The sequence below is a fragment of the Aethalodelphis obliquidens genome, unplaced genomic scaffold, assembly GCF_003676395.1.
Source record: "Aethalodelphis obliquidens isolate GAN/ISIS:26980383/991018 unplaced genomic scaffold, ASM367639v1 scaffold24, whole genome shotgun sequence".
Classification (NCBI taxonomy): Eukaryota; Metazoa; Chordata; class Mammalia; order Artiodactyla; family Delphinidae; genus Aethalodelphis; species Aethalodelphis obliquidens.
The window spans coordinates 17,694,218-17,719,166 of NW_020837968.1; the positions used below are offsets into that span (position 1 = coordinate 17,694,218).

At 44.0% G+C, this 24,949-nt stretch overlaps 1 protein-coding gene across 2 annotated transcripts in view; it reads left to right on the top strand.

Moving 5' to 3' along the window:
* CNIH3 (cornichon family AMPA receptor auxiliary protein 3) overlaps positions 1–24,949 on the top strand; it is a 254,681-nt gene that overhangs the window by 112,545 nt on the left and 117,187 nt on the right. The window contains exon 1 of one of the 2 annotated variants that reach the window (XM_027122290.1): positions 19,792–20,992. In XM_027122290.1, the coding sequence (XP_026978091.1) occupies positions 20,912–20,992 (81 nt within the window). In that variant the 5' untranslated portion in view covers positions 19,792–20,911. Of the gene's footprint in view, positions 20,993–24,949 lie in introns of those variants that run through there. The other variant, XM_027122291.1, reaches the window with a different exon arrangement.

Sequence of the window (24,949 nt, forward strand, 5' to 3'; positions counted from 1 at the left end):
AATTTTCTTTTATTTTTCCTCAATATATTTTTGTCAAGTTTTAGTTTTTCATTATTTTTCCAGTTTATGGAGATACAACTGATATATGACATTGTATTAGTTTTTTAAAAAATTTATTTACTTATTTTTGGCTGCATTGGGTCTTCATTGCTGCGCGCAGGCTTCTTCTAGTAGTGGTGAGCGGGGGCTACTCTTCATTGTGACACGTGGGCTTCTCATTGTTGTGGCTTCTTGTTGCAGAGCACGGGCTCTAGGTGTGTGGGCTTCAGTAGTTGTGGCACACGGGCTCAGTAGTTGTGGCTCGCAGGCTCTAGAGCACAGGCTCAGTAGTTGTGGCACACGGGCTTAGTTGTTCTGCGGCATGTGGGATCTTCCCGGACCAGGGCTCAAACCCGTGTCCCCTGCATTGGCAGGTGGATTCTTAACCACTGCTCCACCAGGGAAGTCCCTGACATAATACAAAAAGTATTAGTTTTAGATGTGCACCATAATGATTTGCTATCTGTATATATTGTGAAATGATCACCACAATAAGTCTAGTTAACATCAATCAGCCTCACATAGTTACAAATTTTTTTTATTGTGATGAGAACTTTTAAGACCTATTCTCTTAGCAAATTTCATATATAAAATACAGTATTGTTAACTACATATAATCACCATGCTGTACATTACGTCCCCAGAACTGATTTGTCTTATAACTGTAAGTTTTAACCTCTTGACCACCTTCACCCATTTTTTTCAGGTTTTAATGAGTGTCCAGATTTTCTTAGAGCCCTTGCCTTGGAACTGCCCACTGCAAGAGTATGAAGTCTGGGGAGCAGGCTCAGGGTCCAGGCGGAGCCAGGAGGATGGCAGTGGCTCTAGATATGATGTCTGAGTGTGAATTCCCATTTAGGATTTCTCTAAGCACAAGAGTCGTGGCTCTGTGGCGGGGTGTCCTCCACCTGTGAATAAATCAGGGATGGAAAAGAGGAATTTTTCCAAACCAGCCAAGTTTCTGGTAAGAGCTTTGCTGCTACTTAAGAAATATTTAAAACTTCCACAAGTGTAAATTAATGCAGATGTAAATAACCATTCAGACAACCAGGAATTTGACAAGCAGAGGTGTCTGCCAACATGTCCTGGGTAATTAACTAGATTTTTGCACTTTCTTTCTTTTGCTGGCAGCACTAGGCAACACTTACTTATTTCTTAGCTCTGACTGGATGCTGCCGATTCTAGGCGTTAAAAAAAGATTTTGGATTTTATTGTCCAACTTCTCAGACTATGGAACCTACTGTGAGAGTAAAGGCTGACCCTAGAAACTTCTGTTCTCGATTCTGAAGCCGGTTTAGCGTTAAGCCTTGGGCCAAGCCACTAGCTTCTCCCTGACCCTTTTTTTTTTTTTTTTTTTGGAGCCATTTCACACGGGATCATTCTAGCTATCCATTTTCCAGATCTCCGTGGGAACTGATTAAAGAGGGTGAGCTCTGGTGATGAAAGCGGCTGAGCGAGCACAATCATTGCTGTTCAGAAAACTTGAAAATGCCGCAACTTCCTTTTCTAAGTTTGGATCTGCCTTTGCCTCACCTTTGCCTGGACATTAGAACATCTAAATAATTCTCAGGGGCAGCAGCTCAGTGCGTTGCTATTCACAGGCTCTGCCACAGAAGGTCACCGAATTCCCAGCATCTCTGTGCTCATTTCTTGTTCAAGGGCCCTTTGAAGGTATGACTGGTCATTGTTTAGTCTCCTCAGATGAGATGGACTATCTGGGGTTAAAGGAAAAATAAGTTACATCCCTTCTATGTGTGGGCAAAGCTGATTTTTGTCCTGTGAACTGCAGGCTGCAGCTTCTTTTTGAAGCTGACTCTTGGAGGGTTTGGCTAAGGGCTGTTTTTTTGGACTTTTTTTTTTCCAACAGTTGGGCGCTTATCTCTGATGGCTGCTCTGTAGCTTAAAGTGATATTTCTGCCCCAAACTCAAGTTTCAGGGATGAGAAAAGATTTTTAACCCAGAATACACACACAGCTGGCCAGCTCCAGGGAAGGACTCCTTGGTCAGAGCGAGAGAGCTCCTTTGGGTGTTCTTTGAGTCTCTTCGGCCCTCACCTCCACACGTTAGTGTGGCACTGAGAGGAGAGTGAGGGCCCTGAGGGCGGGGCTGGGGCTTTCCAGCAACACCCAAATGGGGGCTTGGTGGGGACCAAGTGGGACCTTATTGTTTTGCTTGGAGTTTTGCGAGTTACCAGAATATCAGCATATTTGCTTTTTTTTGGCGGTACACGGGCCGCTCACTGCTGTGGCCTCTCCCGTTGCGGAGCACAGGCTCCGGACGCGCAGGCTCAGCGGCCATGGATCACGGGCCCAGCCGCTCCGCGGCATGTGGGATCTTCCCGGACCGGGGCACGAACCCGTATCCCTTGCATCGGCAGGGGGACTCTCAACCACTGCACCACCAGGGAAGCCCAGCATATTTGCTTTTAAATGTGAACACAGTACTTGGCATGGGGTCGACCATGAATAAATGTTTGTTAAACAAATGGAAAAATAATTGATGCCCCAATTCCACCGCTGATCATATGAAAGATTTTTGGGTTATCGGTTCCTTGGGGTGGTTTTACCACTAACTTCCTTGCTTCTCGCAGTAACTGCTCTCCGTCTTAATCTTGAACCTGAGGCTGTACCTATGCCACAGAGTCTTCCTTTCCATGGCTTTGGCTCTTTCCCACCGTCTCCCCTCCCAGGTGATGGGTCCTGGCTGAATTTGTGACAGCAGTGTCTGGAGGCTGGTGGGACTCCTAGGGCTATTACGCATTACATTTTGCTGTAAGCTTTATAGGGGTCTTGGCCGCAGAAACAGCTCCTTCCCTAGAGTTGCATGTACAGAAACACGATGTGGAAGTCAATTGGAAAGGCAGACTCTAACTTCTCTTCAACCTGTTTTTATTTAATCCAGGTCAGTGTTCAAGGCAGCAAACCTACTTTTCTAATTAAGCTTCCCTTCTCACTTTTATTAATAAACTCACAGCCAAGCTAATCTGTTCAGTGGGGTCCTGCACCCCATCACCTCCATATATCCCACCCACCTGTTCCTCCAAGTGTCGCTAAAGGGTCAACTCCTCCATCAAGTTTCCCCTCTCTCCCAGCCACCACCCCCTCTGAACTGTGAAGTCATTTATGACCTGCATTACCCCGGTACAGTTAGTCCAGGCCCTTTGTGAAGTGTGGGATTTGGGAAATCTGTGGTCAGATTGCCTGGCTTTGAATCCCGACCCGTCCATCTACTAGCTGTGTGTTGTTGGCAAAGTTACCTAACTTCTCTGTACCTCTGGAACTTACAGATGGCATCTGGGAGGAGCTTGGTCTCACTGGGGGAAATGGGCTTCTTGGAGGCCTGTTCCTGAGGATCAGGAGAGAACACACACTAATCAGGTCCAACTGTTTTGGTACCTGCTCCCTGCCCTGCACACCAGGACATAAAAGGTGGCACAGTCCCAGCTGCAGATCTTCCATTTTTATACACCCCTGGCACTATAAAATGTAAAGCAGGGGCTTCCCTGGTGGCACAGTGGTTGAGAGTCCACCTGCCGATGCGGGGGACATGGGTTAGTGCCCCGGTTGCGGAGGATCCCACATGCCGCGGAGCGGCTGGGCCTGCGCGCTGGGTCTGCGCGTCCGGAGCCTGTGCTCTGCAATGGGAGAGGCCACAACAGTGAGAGGCCCGCGTACCGCCAAAAAAAAGAGAAAAAAATGTAAAGCAGCCCATTTTTACTCCCAGGCGCGTAGCTGCCAGGTTTCCGCAGTCTCTCTCCAGGAAGCCAGCATCCCTCGGCTTCCACCTTTGACGAACAGGGAGGCGGCTTTAGAGTCAGAGCTGGACGTGGATCCTAGCAGGCTCTGCTACTTACTGTGTGACCTTAGGCAAGGGCCTTACCTCTCTGAGTCTCAGTTTTCTCATTGGTAAAATGGAGATGATAAATCTCCACAGTGCAGAGTGTGGGAATGAGAGGAGAGCGTGAATGTCAAGTGCTTGCCCAGGATCTGGCCCCCAGTAAGCACTCAGCATTCGGATTCATTTTTTTTTCCTATTTACTTATTTATTTTTAATATCTTTATTGGAGTATAATTGCGTTACAGTGGTGTCGTATTTTCTGCTGTATAACACAGTGAATCAGCTATACATATACATATACCCCCATTTCTCCTCCCTCTAGCATCTCCCTCCACCCTCCCTATCCCACCCCTCTAGGTGGTCACAAAGCAACGAGCTGATCTCCCTGTGCTATGTGGCTGCTTCCCACTAGCTATCTATTTTACATTTGGTAGTGTATGTATGTCCATGCCACTCTCTCACTTCGTCCCACCTTACCCTTCCCCCTCCCTGTGTCCTCAAGTCCATTCTCTATTTCTGCGTCTTTATTCCTGTCCTGCCCCTAGGTTCTTCAGAACCTTTTTTGTTTTTTTAGATTCCATATATATGTGTTTTAGCATACGGTATTTGTTTTTCTTTTGCTGACTTACTTCACTCTGTATGACAGTCTCTAAGTCCATCCACCTCATGACAAATAACTCAATTTCGTTTCTTTTTATGGCTGAGTAATATTCCATTGTATATATGTGTCACATCTTCTTAATCCATTCATCTGTCGATGGACACTTAGGTTGCTTCCATGTCCTAGCTATAGTAAATAGTGCTGCAATGAACATTGTGGTACATGAGTCTTTTTGAATTATGGTTTTCTCAGGGTATATGCCCAGTAGTGGGATTGCTGGGTTGTATGGTAGTTCTATTTTTAGTTTTCTAAGGAACTTCCATACTGTTCTCCATAGTGGCTGTATCAACTTACATTCCCACCAACAGTGCAAGAGGGTTCCCTTTTCTCCACACCCTTTCCAGCATTTATTGTCTGTAGATTTTTTGATGATGGCTGTTCTGACGGGTGTGAGGTAATACCTCATTGTAGTTTTGATTTGCATATCTCTATTGATTAGTGATGTTGAGCATCCTTTCATGTGTTTGTTGGCAATCTGTACATCTTCTCTGGAGAAATGTCTATTGAGGTCTTCTGCCCATTTTTGGATTGTGTTGTTTGCTTTTTAAAATTGAGCTGCATGAGCTGCTTGTAAATCTTGGAGATTAATCCTTTGTCAGTTGCTTCGTTTGCAAATATTTTATCCCATTCTGAGGGTTGTCTTTTTGTCTTCTTTATGGCTTCCTTTGCTGTGCAAAAGCTTTGAAGTTTCATTAGGTCCCATTTGTTTATTTTTGTTTTTATTTCCATTTCTCTAGGAGGTGGGTCAAAATGGATCTTGCTGTGATTTATGTCATAGAGTGTTCTGCCTGTGTTTTCCTCTAAGGGTTTGACAGTGTCTGGCCTTACATTTAGGTCTCTAATCCATCTTGAGTTTATTTTTGTATATGGTGTTAGGGAGTGTTCTAATTTCATTCTTTTACATGTAGCTGTCCAGTTTTCCCAGCACCACTTATTGAAGAGGTTTTCTTTTCTCCATTGTATATTTTTGCCTCCTGTATCAAAGATAAGGTGACCATATGTGCATGGGTTTATCTCTGGGTTTCTATCCTGTTCCAGTAATCCATAGTTCTGTTTTTGTGCCAGTACCATACTGTCTTGATTACTGTAGCTTTGTAGTATAGTCTGAAGTTTGGGAGCCTGATTCCTCCAGCTCCGTTTTTCTTGCTCAAGATTGCTTTGGCTATTTGGAGTCTTTTGTGTTTCCATACAAATTGTGAATTTTTTTGTTCTAGTTTTGTGAAAAATGCCATTGATAGTTAGATAGGGATTGCATTGAATCTGCAGATTGCTTTGGGTAGTACAGTCATTTTCACAATGCTGATTCTTCCAGTCCAAGAACATGGTCTATCTCTCCATCTGTTTGTAACATCTTTAATTTCTTTCATCAGGGTCTTATAGTTTTCTGCATACAGGTCTTTTGTCCCCTTAGGTAGGTTGATTCCTAGGTATTTTATTCTTTTTGTTGCAAAGGTAAATGTGAATGTTTCCTTAATTTCTTTTTCAGATTTTTTTCATCATTGGTGTATAGGAATGCAAGAGGTTTCTGTGCATTAATTTTGTATTCTGCTACTTTACCAAATTCATTGATTAACTCTAGTAGTTTTCTGGTAGTATCTTTAGGATTCTCTATGTATAGTATCCTGTCATCTGCAAACAGTGACAGCTTTACTTCTTCTTTTCCGATTTGGACTCCTTTTATTTCTTTTTCTTCTCTGCTTGCTGCGGCTAAAACTTCCAAAGCTATGTTGAATAAGAGTGGTGAGAGTGGGCAACCTTGTCTTTTTCCTGATCTTAGTGGAAGTGGTTTGAGTTATTTACCTTTAAGAACGATGTTGGCTGTGGGTTTGTCATGTATGGCATTTATTATGTTGAGGTAAGTTCCCTCTATATCCACTTTCTGGAAGGTTTTTATCATAAATAGGTATTGAATTTTGTCAAAAGCTTTTCTGCATCTATGGAGATGATCATATGGTTTTTATCCTTCAGTTTGTTAATATGGCATATCACATTGATTGGTTTGCATATATTGAAGAATCCTTGCATTCCTGATATAAACCCCGCTTGATCAAGGTGTATGACCCTTTTAATGTGCTGTTGGATTCTGTTTGCTAGTATTTTGTTGAGGATTTTTGCATCTATGTTCATCGGTGATATTGGCCTGTAGTTTTATTTTTTTGTGGCATCTTTTTCTGGTTTTGGTATCAGGGTGATGGTGGCCTCGTAGAATGAGTTTGGGAGTGTTCCTCCCTCTGCTATATTTTGGAAGTGTTTGAGAAGGATGGATGTTAGCTCTTCTCTAAATGTTTGCTAGAATTCACCTGTGAAGCCGTCTGGTCCTGGGCTTTTGTTTGTTGGAAGATTTTTAATCACGGTTTCAATTTCAGTGCTTGTGATTGGTCTGTTTATATTTTGTATTTCTTCCTGGTTCAGTTTCGGAAGGTTTGCTTCTCTAAGAATTTGTCCATTTCTTCCAGGTTGTCCATTTTATTGGCATAGAGTTGCTTGTAGTAATCTCTCATGATCCTCTGTATTTCTGCAGTGTCAGTTGTTACTTCTCCTCTTTCATTTCTAATTCTATTGATTTGAGTCTTCTCCCTTTTTTTCTTGAAGAGTCTGGCTGATTTATCAAGTTTGTTTATCTTCTCAAAGAACCAGCTTTTAGTTTTATTGATCTTTGCTATGGTTTCCTTCCTTTCTTTTTCATTTATTTCTGATCTGATCTTTATGATTTCTTTCCTTTTGTGAACTTCGGGTTTTTTTGGTTCTTCTTTCTCTAATTGCTTTAGGTGTAAGGTTATGTTGTTTATTTGAGATGTTTGTTGTTTCTGGAGGTAGGATTGTATTGCTATAAACTTCCCTCTTAGAACTGCTTTTGCTTCATCCCATAGATTTTGGGTCATCGTGTTTTCATTGTCTTTTGTTTTTATGTATTGTTTGATTTCCTCTTTGATTTCTTCAGTGGTCTCTTGGTTATTTAGTTTAGCCTCCATGTGTTTGTATTTTATTTGTTTAGCCTCCATGTGTTTGTATTTTTTACAGATTTTTTTCCTGTAATTGGTATGTAGTCTCATAGCATTGTGGTCAGAAAAGATACTTGATATGATATCAATTTTCTTAAATTTACCAAGGCTTGATTTGTGACCCAAGATATGGTCTATCCTGGAGAATGTTCCATGAGAACTTGAGAAGAAAGTGTATTCTGTTGTTATTGGACAGAATGTCCTATAAATATCAATTAAGTCCATCTTGTTTTGTAGGGCGCGGTCAGCTAACTGCCACGCAGCAGGAAGCTGAAGTAAGCTGAGTCATCCTTCCTGTGGCCACTGCGCTTGCGCTAAGTATACTAATGAGGTTTTAAAGTAGCGACCTATCCGATGCTGGCTCACAAGTCGCACCATCGGCAAAAGCCAATCACAGAGCGACACATGTTCTTAATCCCTATATAAGCAGACTGCTATAGGATTGCGGTGTCTTCCTTCCATCTTTTCTTTAACCAAGCTGTGCTCCAATAAAGTGTGATACGAGAAGAATCTTGCGTGTGGCGACTCGTCATTCTGCTGGTCGGAGGCGGCTCGCCGCATTGTTTAATGTATCATTTAAAGCTTGTGTGTCCTTATTTATTTTCATTTTGGATGATTTGTCCATTGGTTAAAGGGTGTGTTAAAGTCCTCTACTATTATTGTGTTACTGTCGATTACCCCTTTTAGGGCTGTTAGCATTTGCCTTATGTATTGAGGTGCTCCTATGTTGGGTGCATAAATATTTACAATTGTTATATCTTCTTCGTGGATTGATCCTTTGATCATTATGTACTGTCCTTCTCTGTCTCTTCTAATAGTCTTTATTTTAAAGTCTATTTTGTCTGATATGAGAATTACTCATCATAATTGCTACTCATCAAAATTTCTTTTGATTTCCATTTGCATGGAATATCTTTTTCCATCCCTTCACTTTCAATCTGTATGTGTCCCTAGATCTGAAGTGGGTCTCTCATAGACAGCATATATACAGGTCTTGTTTTTGTATCCATTCACCAGTCTATGACTTTTGGTGGGAGCATTTAATCCATTTACATTTAAGGTTGTTATCGATATGTATGTTCCTATTACCGTTTTCTTAATTGTTTTGGGTTTGTTATTGTAGGTCTTTTCCTTCTCTTGTGTTTCCTGCCTAGAGAAGATCCTTTAGCATTTGTTGTAAAGCTGGTTTGGTGGTGCTGAATTCTCTTAGCTTTTACTTGTTTGTAAAGGTTTTAATTTCTCCGTCGATTCTGAATGAGATCCTTGCTGGGTTGAGTAATCTGGTTGTAGGTTTTTCCCTTTCATCACTTACAATATGTCCTGCCGCTCCCTTCCGGCTTGTAGAGTTTCCACTGAAAGATCAGCTGTTGACCTTATGGGGATTCCCTTGTATGTTATTTGTTGTTTTTCCCTTGCTGCTTTTAATATTTTTCCTTTGTAGTTAATTTTTGATAGTTTGATTAATATGTGTGTTGGCGTGTTTCTCCTTAGATTTATCCTATATGGAATTCTCTGTGCTTCCTGGACTTGATTGACTATTTCCTTTCCCATATTAGGGAAGTTTTCAATTATAATCTCTTCAAATATTTTCTCAGTCTCTTTTTTTTTTCTTTTCTTCTTCTGGGACTCCTATAATTCTAATGTTGGTGCATTTAATGTCCCCAGAGGTCTCTGAGAGTATCCTCAGTACTTTTCATTCTTTTTTCTTTATTCTGCTCTGCAGTAGTTACTTCCACTATTTTATCTTCCAGGTTACTTGTCTGTTCTTCTGCCTCAGTTATTCTGCTATTGATTCCTTCTAGAGAATTTTAAATTTCATTTATTGTGTTGTTCATCATTGTTTGTTTTCTGTTTAGTTCTTCTAGGTCCTTGTTGAATGTTTCTTGTATTCTATTTCCAAGATTTTGGATCATCTTTACTATCATTATTCTGAATTCTTTTTCAGGTAGACTGCCTATTTCCTCTTCATTTGTTTGGTCTGGTGTGTTTTTACCTTGCTCCTTCATCTGCTGTGTATTTCTCTGTCTTCTCTTTTTGCTTATCTTACTGTGTTTGGGGTCTCCTTTTTGCAGTATGCATGTTCGTAGTTCCCGTTGTTTTTGGTGTCTGTCCCCAGTGGCTAAGGTTGGTTCAGTGGGTTGTGCAGGCTTCCTGGTGGAGGAGACTGTTGCCTGTGTTCTGGTGGATGAGGCTGGATCTTGTCTTTCTGGTGGGCAGGACCGCGTCTGGTGGCATGTTTTGTGGTGTCTGTGAACTTATTATGATTTTACGCAGCCTCTCTGCTAATGGGTGCAGTTGTGTTCCTGTCTTGCTTGTTGTTTGGCATAACGTGTCCAGCACTGTTGCTAGCTTGTCGTTGAATGGAGCTGGGTCTTAGCGTTGAGATGGAGACCTCCGGGAGAGCTTTTGCCATTTGATATTACATGGGACTGGGAGGTCTCTGGTGGACCAATGTCCTGAACTCAGCTCTCCCACCTCAGAGACTCAGGCCTCACACCCAGTCGGAGCACCAAGACTCTGTCAGTCAGTCGTCTCAGAAGAAAAGGGAGAAAAAACAAGAAAGACAGAAAGAAAAAAATAATAAAATTATTAAAATAAAAAATATTATTAAAAATAAAAATGTAATTTAAAAAAAACAAAGAGAAGAGCAACCAAACTAAAAAACAAATCCATCAATGATAATAAGTGCTAAAAACTGTACAAAAGAAAACAAAACAATAAAACGGACAGACAGAACCCTAGGACAAATGGTAAAAGCAATGGTATACAGACAAAGTCACACAAAGAAGCATACACAGAGACGCTCACAAAAAGAGAAAAAGGAAAAAATACATATATATTAAAAGAAAAGGAAGAGAGTAAACAAATCTACCAATGATAATAAGCTCTAAATACTAAACTAGATAAACATAAAACCGGAAACAAATTAGATGCAGAAAGCAAACCCCAGGTCTATAGTTGCTCCCAAAGTCCATTGCCTCAATTTTGGGATGATTTGTTGTCTATTCAGGTATTCCAGAGATGCAGGGTACACCCAGTTGACTGTGGAGATTTAATCCGCGGCTCCTGAGGCTGCTGGGAGAGATTTCCCTTTGTCTTCTTGGTTCGCACAGCTCCTGGGGTTCAGCTTTGGATTTGGCCCCGCCTCTGTGTTTAGGTCGCCTGAGGGTGTCTGTTCTTTGCTCAGACAAGATGGGGTTATAGGAGCAGCTGATTAGGGGGCTCTGGCTCACTTAGGCCGGGGGGAAGGAGGAGTACGGATGCCGGGCGAGTCTGCGGCAGCAGAGGCCAGTGTGACATTTCAACAGCCTGAGGCGCACCATGTGTTCTCCCAGTGAAGTTGTTCCTGGATCATGGGACCCCGGCAGTGGCGGGCTGCACAGGCTCCCAGGAGGGGAGGTGTGGATAGTGACCTGTGCTCGCACACAGGCTTCTTTGTGGCTGCAGCAGCAGCCTTAGCGTCTCATGCTTGTGTCTCGTGTCTGCGCTGATAGCCGTGCTGCCGCAGCTTGCACCCGTCTCTGGAGCTCATTTAGGCGGTGCTCTGAATCCCCTCTCCTCACGCACCCCAAAACAACAGTCTCTTGCCTTTTAGGCAGTTCCAGAGCTCTCCCCGAGCTCCTTCCTAGCTAGCTGTGGTGCACTAGCCCCCTTCAGGCTGTGTTCATGCAGCCAACCCCAGTCTTCTCCCTGGGATCTAACCTCCGAAGCCTGAGCCTCAGCTCCCAGCCCCCCGCCCACCACGGCAGGTGAGCAGACAAGCCTCTCGGGCTGGTGAGTGCTGGTCGGCACCGATCCGCTGTGTGGGAATCTCTCCGCTTTGCCCTCCACGCCCCTGTTGCTGCGCTTTCCTCTGTGGCGCTGAAGCTCCCCCTCCCGCCCCCCCCCCAACCGTCTCTGCCAGTGAAGGGGCTTCCTAGTGTGTGGAAACTTTTACTTCTTCACAACTCTCTCCCTGAGGTGCAGGTCCCATCCCTATTCTTTTGTCTCTGTTTTTTCTTTTTTCTTTTGCCCTACCCAGATATGTGGGGAGTTTCTTACATTTTGGGAAGTCTGAGGTCTTCTGCTAGCATTCAGTAAGTGTTCTGTAGGAGTTGTTCCACATGTAGATGTATTTTTGATGTATTTGTGGGGAGGAAGGTGATCTCCACATCTTACTCCTCCACCGTCTTGAAGGTCCCTTTCCAGGATTCTTAATAACCACTATTTATCCATACTTTCACAGAACACATAAACGGTTGCTGTTGTTAAATGGTGGGGTCATCGTGACATCTGGTGCTCATGCAGATGACGCTTCAAGGACTTATTTTGTCCAAATGTGACAGAACTTCCTTCATTCCAAATGCGTGTGTGTGTGTGTGTGTGTGTGTGTGTGTGTGTGTGCATGCGCGCGCATGTATTTATACAGACACTCTTATCTTTATAATGATTTCAGATAATCTTTACAAGAACTGAGAAAATGGAATATTTGACTCACAGTGTTTTTGTTCCTAATGAAATTATTTTATTTATTTGTGTGTGTGTGTTTTATTTTAGTTTTTTAAACTTTTTATTTAATATTGGAGTATAGCTGATTAACAATGTTGTGATAGTTTCAGATGCACAGCAAAGCGACTCAGCCATACATATACGTGTATCCATTCTCCCCCAAACTTCCCTCCCATCCAGGCTGCCACATAACATTGAGCAGAGTTTCCTGTGCTATACAGTAGGTCCTTGTTGGTTATCAATTTTATTTTATTTTTATTAAAAAAAATTTTTGGCTTCATTGGGTCTTCGTTGCTGCACGTGGGGTTTCTCTAGTTGCAGTGAGTGGGGGCTACTCTTTGTTGTGGTGTGCGCTCTTCTCACTGTGGTGGCTTCTCTTGTTGCAGAGCACGGGCTCTAGGCATGCGGGCTTCAGTAGTTGCAGCACGTGGGCTCAGTAGTTGTGGCTTGTGGGCTCTACGGCACGTGGGCTTCCATAGTTTTGGCACACGGGCTTAGCTGCTCCACAGCATGTGGGATCTTCCCAGACCAGGGATCTAACCTGTGTCCCCTGCGTTGGCAGGCAGACTCTTAACCACTGGCACCACCAGGGAAGTCCCTATCCATTTTAAATACAGCAGTGCGTACATGTCAATCCCAAACTCCCTAACTATCCCTTCCCCCCACCCTTTCCCCCTGCTAACCATAAGTTTGTTCTCTAAGTCTGTGGTGACTCACAGCTTTTAAAAACAGAAATGCCGGTAGAGCACAGAGGTGTGGAAAAACTCAAGGAGAAGAGATGGGACTCTCAGAGCACGTTAAAGAAAGGAAAGGAAATCATGGCAGTAATATTTAGACTCCATAAAATTAGATTCAACATTAATCTTGTGAGTTACAGACTCATAAGCTGTGGGGCTAAACTTAGTAGCCTCAGATTTTCTGCAGGACTCCTGAAATTGTTATGAAGGGTGGCATGCCTGCTCACAGCACGTGGGAAGCATGGGGATATATTTCACAACTGACAGAAATGCTCAGACCCTCCAGTCTCCTCTCGGAATTAGCAAACAGAAAAAGAGTAACGGCAGCACAGACTTATCATGTCAATAATAACGCCTGCCCTGTATGTGAAGGCATCCACTTCTGTGCTTTCAGAGGATAAAGGGCCAGACTCCAGCATGTACCATGAACCTCTTCCTGAAAGCTCTACAGTTTCTATGTAAGACAATTTCGCCTGACACAACAGCTGCCTCTTAAGTGGTATTGTTAAAATAGACGTTATATATCCAGGTGTGGAAGGAGCCAGGGCCCAGAACTAAATGGGGTGTTTCTAACAAAGGCTCATTGTTTGCCATCTGTTTACAGTGCCTGTTTAACATTGCTAATAATAGCAAAATCACAATTTCCACAGAAGGCAGCGTTGGCAGGAAGATGACACTTAGACGAGTTCAGAACATAAGCATGGAGCTGCCTCCCACTCCTCTGCTTCCCTAACCCCCGGACCCTCTGAAATGGTCAGTTTTGGGGTTCAAGTCCCTCCCTGGTCCCCCTCTGTCCCTCTCCCCACCATTCTTTTGTGAAAATGTGGCTTCTGTGAAAGGCTGGGTCCTGTCTGCACAGGCCAAGCTGGCTTATACCTGGTGTTCATGTCAGAACTGAAACACATCTGCAGGGCGTGGAGAGATGAAGCAAGTAATTTGACTAAAGTCACACAGCTTGCAAGTGGAAAGTTAAGCTCGAAGCTTCCCGACTAGTTTGTCATCTGATTCAATTCAGTGAAAAATACTCCTTTTGAACACATTCTATGTCCAAAGCCTTGTCCTAGGAGCCTCTACAAGTATTTGCACTCCTCTGTTGAGGTTCTTATCATAGATGGCTCTGTGCATCTCTGTTAGATTCTGAGTTCCTTACAGGCACGGATTGTGCCATGTCTATTGGGCCTGCAGAGTAGTAAGTGCTCTTAGGTAAATAAGTAAGGGGTAGATATGGTCCATCTGCAGGTTGCTCATCATCAGTGGGGCAGACTAGTTTAAGTCAACTACCATACCACTCAGACCGATAACTGCATCCATCCATCCATCCGTACACATCCATTTCTTGAACACTTACTGGACTAAGTGATACAAACTTCCAGTTATAAAATAACAAGTCAGGGGCTTCCCTGGTGGCACAGCGGTTGGGAGTCCGCCTGCCGATGCGGGGGGCGCGGGTTCGTGCCCCGGTCCGGGAGGGTCCCGCGTGCCGCGGAGCGGCTGGGCCTGTGAGCCATGGCCGTTGGGCCTGCGCGTCTGGAGCCTGTGCTCCGCAACGGGAGAGGCCGCAGTGGTGAGAGGCCCACGTACCGCAAAAAAAAAAAAAAAAAGATATAAAATAACAAGTCAGGGTGATATATATATAGCACAGAGAATGTAGTCAATAATATCAAAATAACTTTGGTGACAGACGGTTACTAGACATCATGGTGATCAATTCACAGTGTATATAATTGTTGAATCAGCATGTTGTACACCTGAAAATAATATCATATTGTATGTCAACTATACTTCAATAAAATTTTTTTCTAAATTCTTTTTGCATTACAGCATTACAAACTGTTCATTAATATCAAAAATTCTTTCAGTTTTAGCCTCAGTTCCCAGATCATCAGAGATATTATTTAATTCTCTTTGTTTATTTGATGTATGGTATTGTTGTGGACTGAACTGTGTCCCCCACTAATTCATATGTTGAAGCCGTAACCCCCAATGCTTGGAGATCGGGACTATAAGGAGGTAATGAAAATTAAGTGAGGTCATAATGGTGGGTCCTTAATCCGGAAGGAGTGGTGTCCTTATAAGAAGAGGAAGAGACACAGATTCCTTTCCCTCTTCCTCTCCCTCCCCATCCGTGTGTGCACAGAAGAAAGGTCATGTAAAGACATGGTGAGAGGGCGATCACCTGCAAGCCAGAGAGAGAGCTCTCACCAGAAACTAAACTTTCTGGTACTTTGATCTTGAACCTCTAGCTTCCAGAACTGTGAGAAAATAAATTTCTGTTGTTTAAGCCACCCAGTCTGTGATATTTTGTTATGGCAGCTGGAGCAGACTAATACAATAATAAATACAAAGCTGCAAGAAAAAAAATTTACAGTGAATTATTGACTTTACGTCTTTCATTGCATCATCCAGGGGTAACTTAGTGCCAAAAGTGCCAAAAGTCATCATCCAGTGACTTAGTGCCAAATTAAAAACATTTAAAAACATCTCTAAAATTTTGGCTGAAATACCAGACTTTCTCCCTAACATACAGGCACTAGCACCGTCTGAACAAAAAGTTTCCATGAAAATATATCTCATTGACACCATTTTTCTTAAACATTGACAGTAAAGTTTGGTCATTATTTCAAGTAGTATTCCTTCCAACTCCACAAGATCAACAAAATTTAAAATTTCTCATTTTAAAATAAATTTTTAATATGCTTTTATGTGAAACAGTTGAAGGTTCATAGAAAGTGAATATTTTACTCTTTTGATTTATAACTTTTAAAATAAGTTGTTTTCTCATTTCAGTAGATATATGTTTTCCAACAAGTGGGAACGTAAATGTAGAATGTAATGTATTCTTATATAGGTACTATCCTTTTTAAAATGGCTGTTGAATATTTCATGTTTGGAAATGCTTGTGTTTAAGCACATGCTGGCTAGTGTTAGTTAACCTTTTAAAAGGTACTTTCTTAATATTTTTAATCATTTAATCAACATTTTGTTAAACTTAGAAGATTTTGTTCTTTCAAATACATTATTGTGTGAAACTGATCTTTTGATTGTTTTTCTCAGCGATAATTACAATTTTCTTTTATTGAACCATGAGCTTTGGCAAAATGTGATTGCCACTCTGATGAATATCTAAATCTTTTAACAGTCAACTCAGAGCACCATTTGCATCCCATACTTATATCCCTAGCACTGATGAGACACTTATATTTTTGTTAAAATAATCTAATTATTTTACATTAAAGAAATAAAAAGTATTGTGTGCATTTGCACTGATTCTTGCACAGTGTAAAAATGTTCAGGTCGTTTGGATTTCCACACAGTAAGTATTCTAGGCTATACTTCAATATTAATATTGCTTGTTCTTTTCAGGCTCAGAAGATTGAGTTGTATGATATTTAAATGGAACATTAATAAATGTATCCATGTTGGTTTTCTCTTTATTCTGTGGGTTTGTTTTTAATATTTTATTTATAAATTCTTAAGTTTATAAGTATTAAAACACTACATTGACCACTTACACAAGCAGTACAATGCACAAATACAAGTAAAGTAACAACTATTTAGAATCAGTGGCAACCACGTGATTTCAATATAGTGATAAACCAGGATGTCAATAGCATGGTGTGCTCTGTGATAAATAAGCATCCGCGAGGCCCGTTTATCAATGATCCTTGTGACATCCTATGACAACTGGCCCAAGTGAATGAGTTTAATTTAGAATTTTTAATTATTTATTAATTTTCCTGTTTGCTGCAGCAACTGTAATACTTACCAACTGGAACAGAAATCTTTCAAGAGTATCACAATCACTGCAGTTATACCAGTGAGGGAATAGGAAGTTCAGGGCTGGTGGGGTGGCCCAGTTATGATGTCAATGGTATTTCCTCCCTCTGTCTTTTTGGCTTCTCCATTCTTAATGTGTTGATTTCCTTCTCATGATCACAAGATGGCTGGTGTGCCTCCAGGCATCAGGTTTGCATTCCAGGTAAAAAGAAATATATATCTCACAGGTTCAAGCTGTGTCACGTGGCCACTCCTAGCTGCACAGTGGCTAGGAAAAAAATCAAGGAATTGGCTTTTCAATGTCTACAGTAGCTGAAACAATGTAGGTTGGCAGCATATTATGATTTATAAGAAATATATCAATATATTTGGTCATTCAAATGTCCACCATCTTAGCTCACTGCTCCCAAAACCCCTGAAATGTCCTGAGTGATGAGAGCAGTGGGAGCATCTTTTGTGATAATATTTGGTCTCTTGTCCTCAGTTCCTGAAATCACTTCAGAGCCAGAAAGGTGAAATGGTGTCTCGTTATTCATAACAAGCCCCTTTTTCCACCACAACTGGGTTTATGTTAATGGTGTGACTCCTGGAAAGCACATAAGGATGGGGGCTAGTTGTGCAGGGAATCAACCATGAATAGAGGGTTGGAACTTTTAGTCCCACTCCCTGATTTCTGGGAAGGGGAGAGGGGATGGAGGTTGACTCTGTTACCAATGATTTAATCCATCATGCTTATGTAATGAAGCCTCCACAACAGTCTAAGAGGACAAGATTTGGAGAGCTTCCATGTTGCTGAATCAGAACCCATCGCTGTAGGTGGTGCATCCCAAACTCCATGGGGACAGATGTTCCTGTGTTCAGGACCCTTTCAGATTCTGTCCTGTGTATCTCTTGATCTGGCTGTTCATTCGTATCCTTTAATATCCTTTGTAATAAACTGGTAATCTACTATGTAAACTAGATTGCTAAGTACTGTGAACCATTCTAGCAAATTAATCAAACCCAAGGAAGGTGTCCTTGGAACCTCCAAATCAACAGCCAGCCAGCAGAAGCACAGGTAACAACCTGGTCTTGTGATTGGCATCTGAATTGGAGGACTGGCTTATGAGACTGAGCCCTTAACTTGTAGAATCTGATACTATCTCCAGGTAGACAGTGTCAGAATTGAGTTGAACTGTAGGTCACCAGCTGGTTTCAGAGGGTTGCGTGGTGATGTGGGAAAATCCTCCACATTGGAATTGGGTGCAGAACACTTTAGTTGGTCACTCAACATCTATTTCTAATCACTTTATTCCTTGTCTTCCTACACTGTGTCATAGCCACTTTTTTTTTTTTTAAGACACTGCCTGGTGAAAGAGTTATTAATTACCTCAGCAGTTAGACTGGGAACCTTGTGGATCCCTAACGATGCCCACAACATATAGGTACTAAACAACAGTTGTTGAATAAATAGTAACGGCCTGGGGTTCTTATTTTCTGAAATTCTACCACTGCAGTCACCTTTACTGAGATACCATTCTATAACCAATAAAACTAAATAAAGCATGGCTGGGGAAAGGGCAAGGAAAATAGAGGCTGTGATATGGATGGAGACTTGAAAGTCAGAGTGGTAGGATAATGAAAATTTCTTCTGACGTAGAGACTTCTGCTGCTGGTAATGCTGGGCTAGATAATTCAGACCAATCCTCCGACTGAACACAATTTTAAAAGCTGGATGAAATATAAAAACATCTTCTTAAAAGCACCAAAGACTCAACAAGGGAGTAAGAAATTACTGGGGTCAAGTTCTGAGAGTGGTTGGGAATCTAGAAGCATCAGCCTAGCACGTGGGGTCAATTTTGCCCTAGAGGCATTTGCTAATCTAGAACAGGTGGCTGAGAGGCTGCTTTTAGTGCTTTGCAGGGTTGGAGCAAAAGTCAGAGGACCACCAAGGACCACCAAGACTTGGGACTTGAAAACCCACTCGCTTTGGCTTGGGATCCAAAAGGACTGTTGCATGTGAATAAGAGTGAACCATAAAAAAACCAGCCCTTACACAGACCACAGTCAATGGGTAGCCCACGAATCTCAATCCCTGAAATTGGACTGAGGTAATTCTAGAGTGTTCATTTCCCCTAGACACTTGGTAAATGAAGTAGAAAATTTTCTTTGGAGGAAGATAACATCATCTCAGACCTCAAATTTCCACAAGAACTTTTAAAAACAATGTTTGACATACAATAAAAAATTACTAGACAGATGAGGTGCTAGGACTCCGGAAGCAAGAACCAGCAGAAACAAATGACAACAGATAAGCCTTAAAGGGACTCCAAATATTGAATGGTCAAGTTTCCCTTTGAGATTATCGTATCGTTTTGGTGTTACAAAAATTTATGCAGTATAATTACAACAATTAAAAGAAATAATTGATATCAAGTAAAAAGCAAAAATAGAGCTAGAAAGAAATATACCAACCACTTTTGTGTTAGTGGTGTCTGAGGGTGGTAAATTATAGCGTTTGCTTCATCTTTTCCCATCTCTGTATTTGCAAATTTTCCTTAATGAAACTTTATACTTGCAGACATACTTTGGTGAAAGATAAAGTGGCAACAAATATAACACAGAGCAGGGCTGAAATCACAGGTATGCAACCTCTACAGTTGCGGGGCGTGGGGCGGGGTAAGTCCTGTACTCAGAAGGGCCTCACCCCTGGTTTAAAAGTCTGCCGGTTGCTATCTTGAAATTCTTAATATATATATCAATACATTTAAACAAGAAGCCCCACACTTTCATTTTGCGCTTGGCGGTGCAATGTAGACCTAGAGGCAATTACATGTTGACCCTTATGCAGATAAGGAAACCGAGATTTAAAGAGGTTTAGAAAGTTGCTCTTAGAACGGAGTCTGACTGCAAAAGCACATGCTCTTGACACTTTAGACCAACACCAATACACACAGAGTCACTGCTGCTGCCTTTCCGGCCCACAATAGTCCTCAAAGTCTAGTTTCCTCATTCCCAAGGTCAGACGGCGGGGGAGGGTGGAGGCGGCGAGTGAAAGACGCTCATGCAGAATTTTTCAGGGATGCGCTGCAAACGCAGCCCGGAGTATTAAATCCACAGCTCGGGAAAACCCACCCGAACAACCCTGGGTTCCAAGAGCTTGTCCTGTGTGCCCAACCAACACGCTTCCAACTCCCTCGGCGCCACATTTCCCACTCCCGAGCAAGTGGCGAGATACGGAGCGGCTCCTGCAGCCTTTAGATACGAGGTACACAAATACCCTTCCGCAGCTTCCCGCCTCCTCCAGACGCACGTGTTTAAAGAGTCCCTGCTCCTCCCCACCCAGCCCCACCTCGGCGCGGCCGTCCTGCCCCGCCTACGCCGCTGGCTTCAAGTTTCCTCGGAGAGGCTGGCTGGCGCAACTGCGGCGGCGGCGGCGACCGGGATCCTGCCTGCGCTTGGCCGCCCACCTTTCCCCAGCCCCGGCCGCCTCAGTCTCCGCCCGCCGGGGAGGGCGTGCTCGGCGGAGCCGGAGCCGAGAGGGAGGGGATCCCCGGCTGCGCGTCTTCACTTCTCGCAGTGGCGCAGGCGGCGGCAGCAGCAGGTGGAGCGAGCTTCCGCGGCGAGCAGCTCTTGGCCTGAGATCCACTCCAGCTGCCCGGGCGGGAGCAGGCCCGCTGGGCTGGAGCCCGTGCCCGGCCCGGTCCAACCCCTCGTTTCCGGGGAACTTGTATTACCGAGGCCGGTGGGCCGGGGGCCGCAGCAGAGGCCGGGGCCGGGCGCACCCAAGAGCGCAGGGCAGCCGTGGAATCCGCGTACGGGGCGCAGGACCAAGGGGACCTGGCTCTTCCCGGCTACCTGAAGACCTGTTCTCCAGGGACTTGGGAGCAGCTCGGGGTCTGCCCGGGCACCTCGCTGGACGCTCTCGGTTGGCTCCTGGCTGGCGCGGGAGAGTCCCGAGCGGCGCTGTCGGCTCTCCTGTGTGGCTTAGGCGCGGAAGGCAGGGGGCTCTTCCCTAGGATTCCGGGGCCACGGGAGCTGTTCACGCGGTCCTCCGTGGAGTCCTCGCAGCCCTCGCCGTGTTGTCTCGAGAAGCTCGCCGGTTGACGCTAATCTGCAGGAGTTCTCTACTGATTTGGTTTCTTCCTCGATTTGGGGACAGTTCCCGCCAACGACGCCCGACGCACTTATTTTCTCAAACAAGCAGGAGTCCCGGGTCGCCAGAGCCTGCGGGAATCCTGGCCCCGTTCGCGGACCCTCAAGGCGCTTTCCGCTTGGCGTACCTTTTTTGCCCCCCTTTTGAGGGAGTGCGGTCCTTGAGGGGGACAACGGCTTCCTAGGCGCTGCTTTGTGTGTGGTGGGGTTGGAGTGCGGGCGGCCCCCGGCCGGCCATGGCCTTCACTTTCGCTGCTTTCTGCTACATGCTGTCGCTGGTGCTGTGCGCTGCGCTCATCTTTTTCGCCATCTGGCACGTGAGTAACCGGCAGCGGCTTCTAACTCTTTCCTTTCGCCCCCAAACGCGCCCCTGGCCATCTCCTTCCTCAGGTTCCCGAAGATGCCACCTCACTTTATCCACATTGCGAGTGTGGACGGATGGGAGGCCGGCTGCGGCGCGCCCGAGGTTAGACTGTCTGCCGCTCCGTTGTCCCAGGGCGGGAGACGGTTCGCGGCAATCCTGAGGCCGGGCGCGCCTTCGGTGCCCTGGCTACTGGCTGTAGGCGGAGGGACCGCCGGTTTCCGGGGCAGAACACCCTTGCCAGGGCCTGGCCTTGTGTCCCAGACCCCGGGGACTAGCGTCTACAGCCCTATCTACCCCCTTAACCTCCCCGGCCGCCTCCTCTGCTGCCCGCGGGAGGCGAAGGAGAAGCGCCACCGTCGGCCCGGCAATTAGTCAAGTAACTATAACAACTAAACATTTAAAATGTCAGCATTTGTGGTGGGTTGCATTTAGACATAATTGGAGACAAAGTGGAAACACGACGGGAGCGCCTTGTAAGAGGAAGTAGGGAGAGGCCAGGCCCGGGGAGCGGAGTGGACGGGAACCAGGTGATGGGGTTCGGTAAGGAAGGCAGCGGGCGGTGAGGACGAGAGAAAAGCGAGGAGAAGGCAAGGGAGACTGGGGAAAGACGGGCGTGAATGAGGCTGTGCAGGGTGGTCACGTAGAGAGAGGTGGAGGAGGGCGAGTTTCCTCCTTTGCCTTCCTGGGGTCCGAGACAACCAAGTCCCGAAAGACTTTGCAGGTAGCACATCTCCGCTTGGCCAGGTGCGCAGCATCTCCAGCGGGCACAAACTTGCGTGCTGCCCTTCCTGGGGCTACACCAGGTTGAGGGCAGTCGTGGTGAGTCCTGGTTCTGCAGGGGTGGTGTGGGAATAGTGGACAGAGTGCTTCTGAAGAGAGGGAGAGAGGAGTGAGGAATGCTGATTCTCTCATAAAGACAGCACAACATTGGCCAAGTCAGTTGAACTCCCAGAACTTGGTCCTCTGAGGTTGTTTAAGCTCCCTGGCTTCACCTTCAGAAATTTGATGGGAAGAATGGTTAAGGTCACGCGTTTTAGAAGGAGAAGCACCTCAGTGCATCTTCCTGCCCAGCAAGTCAGGCGGCAGGGAAGGATCCCAAGATGAATTCCTGGACAAGGCTCTCTGGCAGGGAGGAGGGGAACCCCGGGAGGAGGAAGACTTCTAATTATGTCACCTTAGGGAAGACGCTTAGGGAAGACATCTCAAAAGTGAGAAAGTTGACCTGGATGATCTCCAAGCCTCCCCTGATGTCTAAGATGGTGTAAGTCTGTGAATCAGTTGCCTTAGGAATCGGGGGGTGAGAGAGAAGGAATTCAGACATGGGAATTTCGGGTCTGATCAAAAATGCTGCGAGTGAGAAGTGATGGGATTTTGCACCATCTCTTCCTCTGCACGGGAAGGCTGGGTCTAATCTGCAGTGGAGAACTGAGCCTTGAAGTTGTTGACAGTTGTTAAGGGAAAACAAACCTTTACCTAACTTAGAATGAACAAGGGGTGCAGAACAGATCGTGCCCAAACAGTGCAGTGGACCTCTACTAATGTGTTTGAAAGGAGCTTTCTGTGCTACTTTGGATTTGGTGAGGCGTTTGCAATGTAGAAGGCTAACTACCTCTCTTCTTCAGAAATACTTTATTTGCTGTTTCTTTATGTTTTTGCCTTGGCCGGAGAGTGGCAGGTACCAGAGACCTCCATCAAACTGTCAGGCTTGGAGTTCTCTGAATTAGCCCTTGAAGCCAAGCAGGTAACCAGAAAGAATAATTTTCTCTCAGTCGGGAAGACAATAAATAGTTCAAGAGCAGGTTAATTAAATGGGTGGTTTGTGCACCTGGTTGACTAACAGACATTTGACTCAAAATCAGGCATCGCTGTGATCCCATTGTTGGCCTCTACTTTTCAGGTTTCCAACACTCACCCCCTTGTCTAGGGGTAGCTGAATGCAGTCAGATTCCAAGTCTGGGTCAGGTCCTGACCTCATCCCTGACCTGGTAAGATTCCAGTTTCTAATGATGAAAAGAATTTGTGCTCTTTGAATTCAAATTGCGGTAACAACTCAGTCTCAGCCCCTTTTCCTTTCCTAGTCTTTTCCTTCTCCCTCTGTCCAAATCAAACATCCCAAAGCCCTACTGCGTTGCTTTCGTCGCTGAACATTGAAAGGGGAAATCTGAGACACATCGACACAATATGTGTACGCATTGTGTGTGTGGGTGTTGGTTATAGGCGGGTAATTATTTCAACCAAAATTTATGTTGGTCTGTGTTAGACTCTGTGTTTGCTTTCTTTTCAGCTTATATTCCTTGTATATTTCTCGATCTGACGAACCATATTGATTGCTTACTCTATATTGACATCCCAAATAGTGAATTGGGATTGTGAATTGTGAATAGTGAATTGTGAATAGTGAATTGCTATATACTTAACAGTATATAGCAGTTAAAAGACCCACCCCACTGCCATGTCTGGGTTGTAAGATAAGAGGTTAGCACTTTTTCTTATTTAATGGTACACACCTACTTAGAGATAGTAAGAGTAGTTACTATTTATTGAGTGTCTGTAGTAGGCCAGCCTTAGGCATTTACAGAGGACCCCTCAGATGTACCTCCAACTGTTTACCTGCCTCTTCTTCCCACTGGAGGTCTGGAAACAAGGATGGACGTGGCTGGCTGTAGCACAACATTTCTTTCCAGTCTTGGTTTTTACTTTGAAAATTTATCTGCATTTGTTTTCAAATGAGAAGATTTCAAATTACCAATTTATTTTATATGAGCCACTGTCTTTGAGTACATTTGTCACATTTGGAAGGTGCAGAATAAAACCGAGGGTTTTGGTTTTTTGTTGTGTGTGTGTGGGGCTTTTCATACCATCAGGCACATGGCCCCTTACTGCCCAGGCAGCCTTTTCATCCTCACAACTGACATTTTACAGATGAAGAAACTGTATCAGAGAGGTTATGAAACTTGCCCAAGGTTGCACAGCTGGGATGTATTAGATCTGAGATTTTAGCTGAGTCTGAGACTCTTAGGCCCGTGTCCTTTTTTTTAACCGTAGTCACTGCCTTTGGATTGTTTAACTTTGATAATAGTGAATAATGTTTCTATCCAAAGGATTACCTTTCTCTGTATAAATGAAATATTTGGAGTTGGAATTTCTGATTGGAGTTGAAACAAGAAGAAGATGACACCAAACATACTATGTATCCTTTTTAAAAAGAAGAAATTCGATTTCGTTTTTAAAAAAATTATTTTTCTGCTTATAAAATTCTACAGGTTCATTGCCCCAAATTTTGAAAGTACAGGGACATAATAAAGGAACAAAATCACTACTAATCTTATCATCCAGAAGAGATTTGGGTGTCTCTTTTTCCAAATATGGTGTATACGTGTATCTTAAAACATTGCATACTGGATGTTTAGAAGAAAAAAAAAGTGTTCTAAAGGGTTTCAGATGTGAAGTGATGTCTGCTTCCAGCCAATATAAAATGAACAGTGTTTATTAGTAAGAGCCCTCTCAGCTCCAGCTTGGTTGAGCCTGTTTGCAGACTGTCTCTTTTATATAAAGACAGATGAAACCATTCTTTGGAAAGATCAAAGATTCATACCAGTTATTTCAGGTTAAAAAAATTTTTTTTTAATATCTAGAGTCACTTTTTAAAACTCTGAGTTTTGACAACATACAAATAAAATTAATTCCCAATAATATTTCATTGGATTCCCGGCAGCATTTGCTACTGGAGAGTTTTAATGGGCCCCTGACCGATGATAACAAGTAGTACGTACTGAGGGACAGTTTCGCTAGGTGAAATGTCTTTATGGTTGATCCTTTCAGCCAGTTCTAGCCTGTCAGAGATTCAGTCATAGGGAACTGAGTAAACCTCTCAGTTTCTCAGATTATCCATCTGGAAACAAAAAATGGG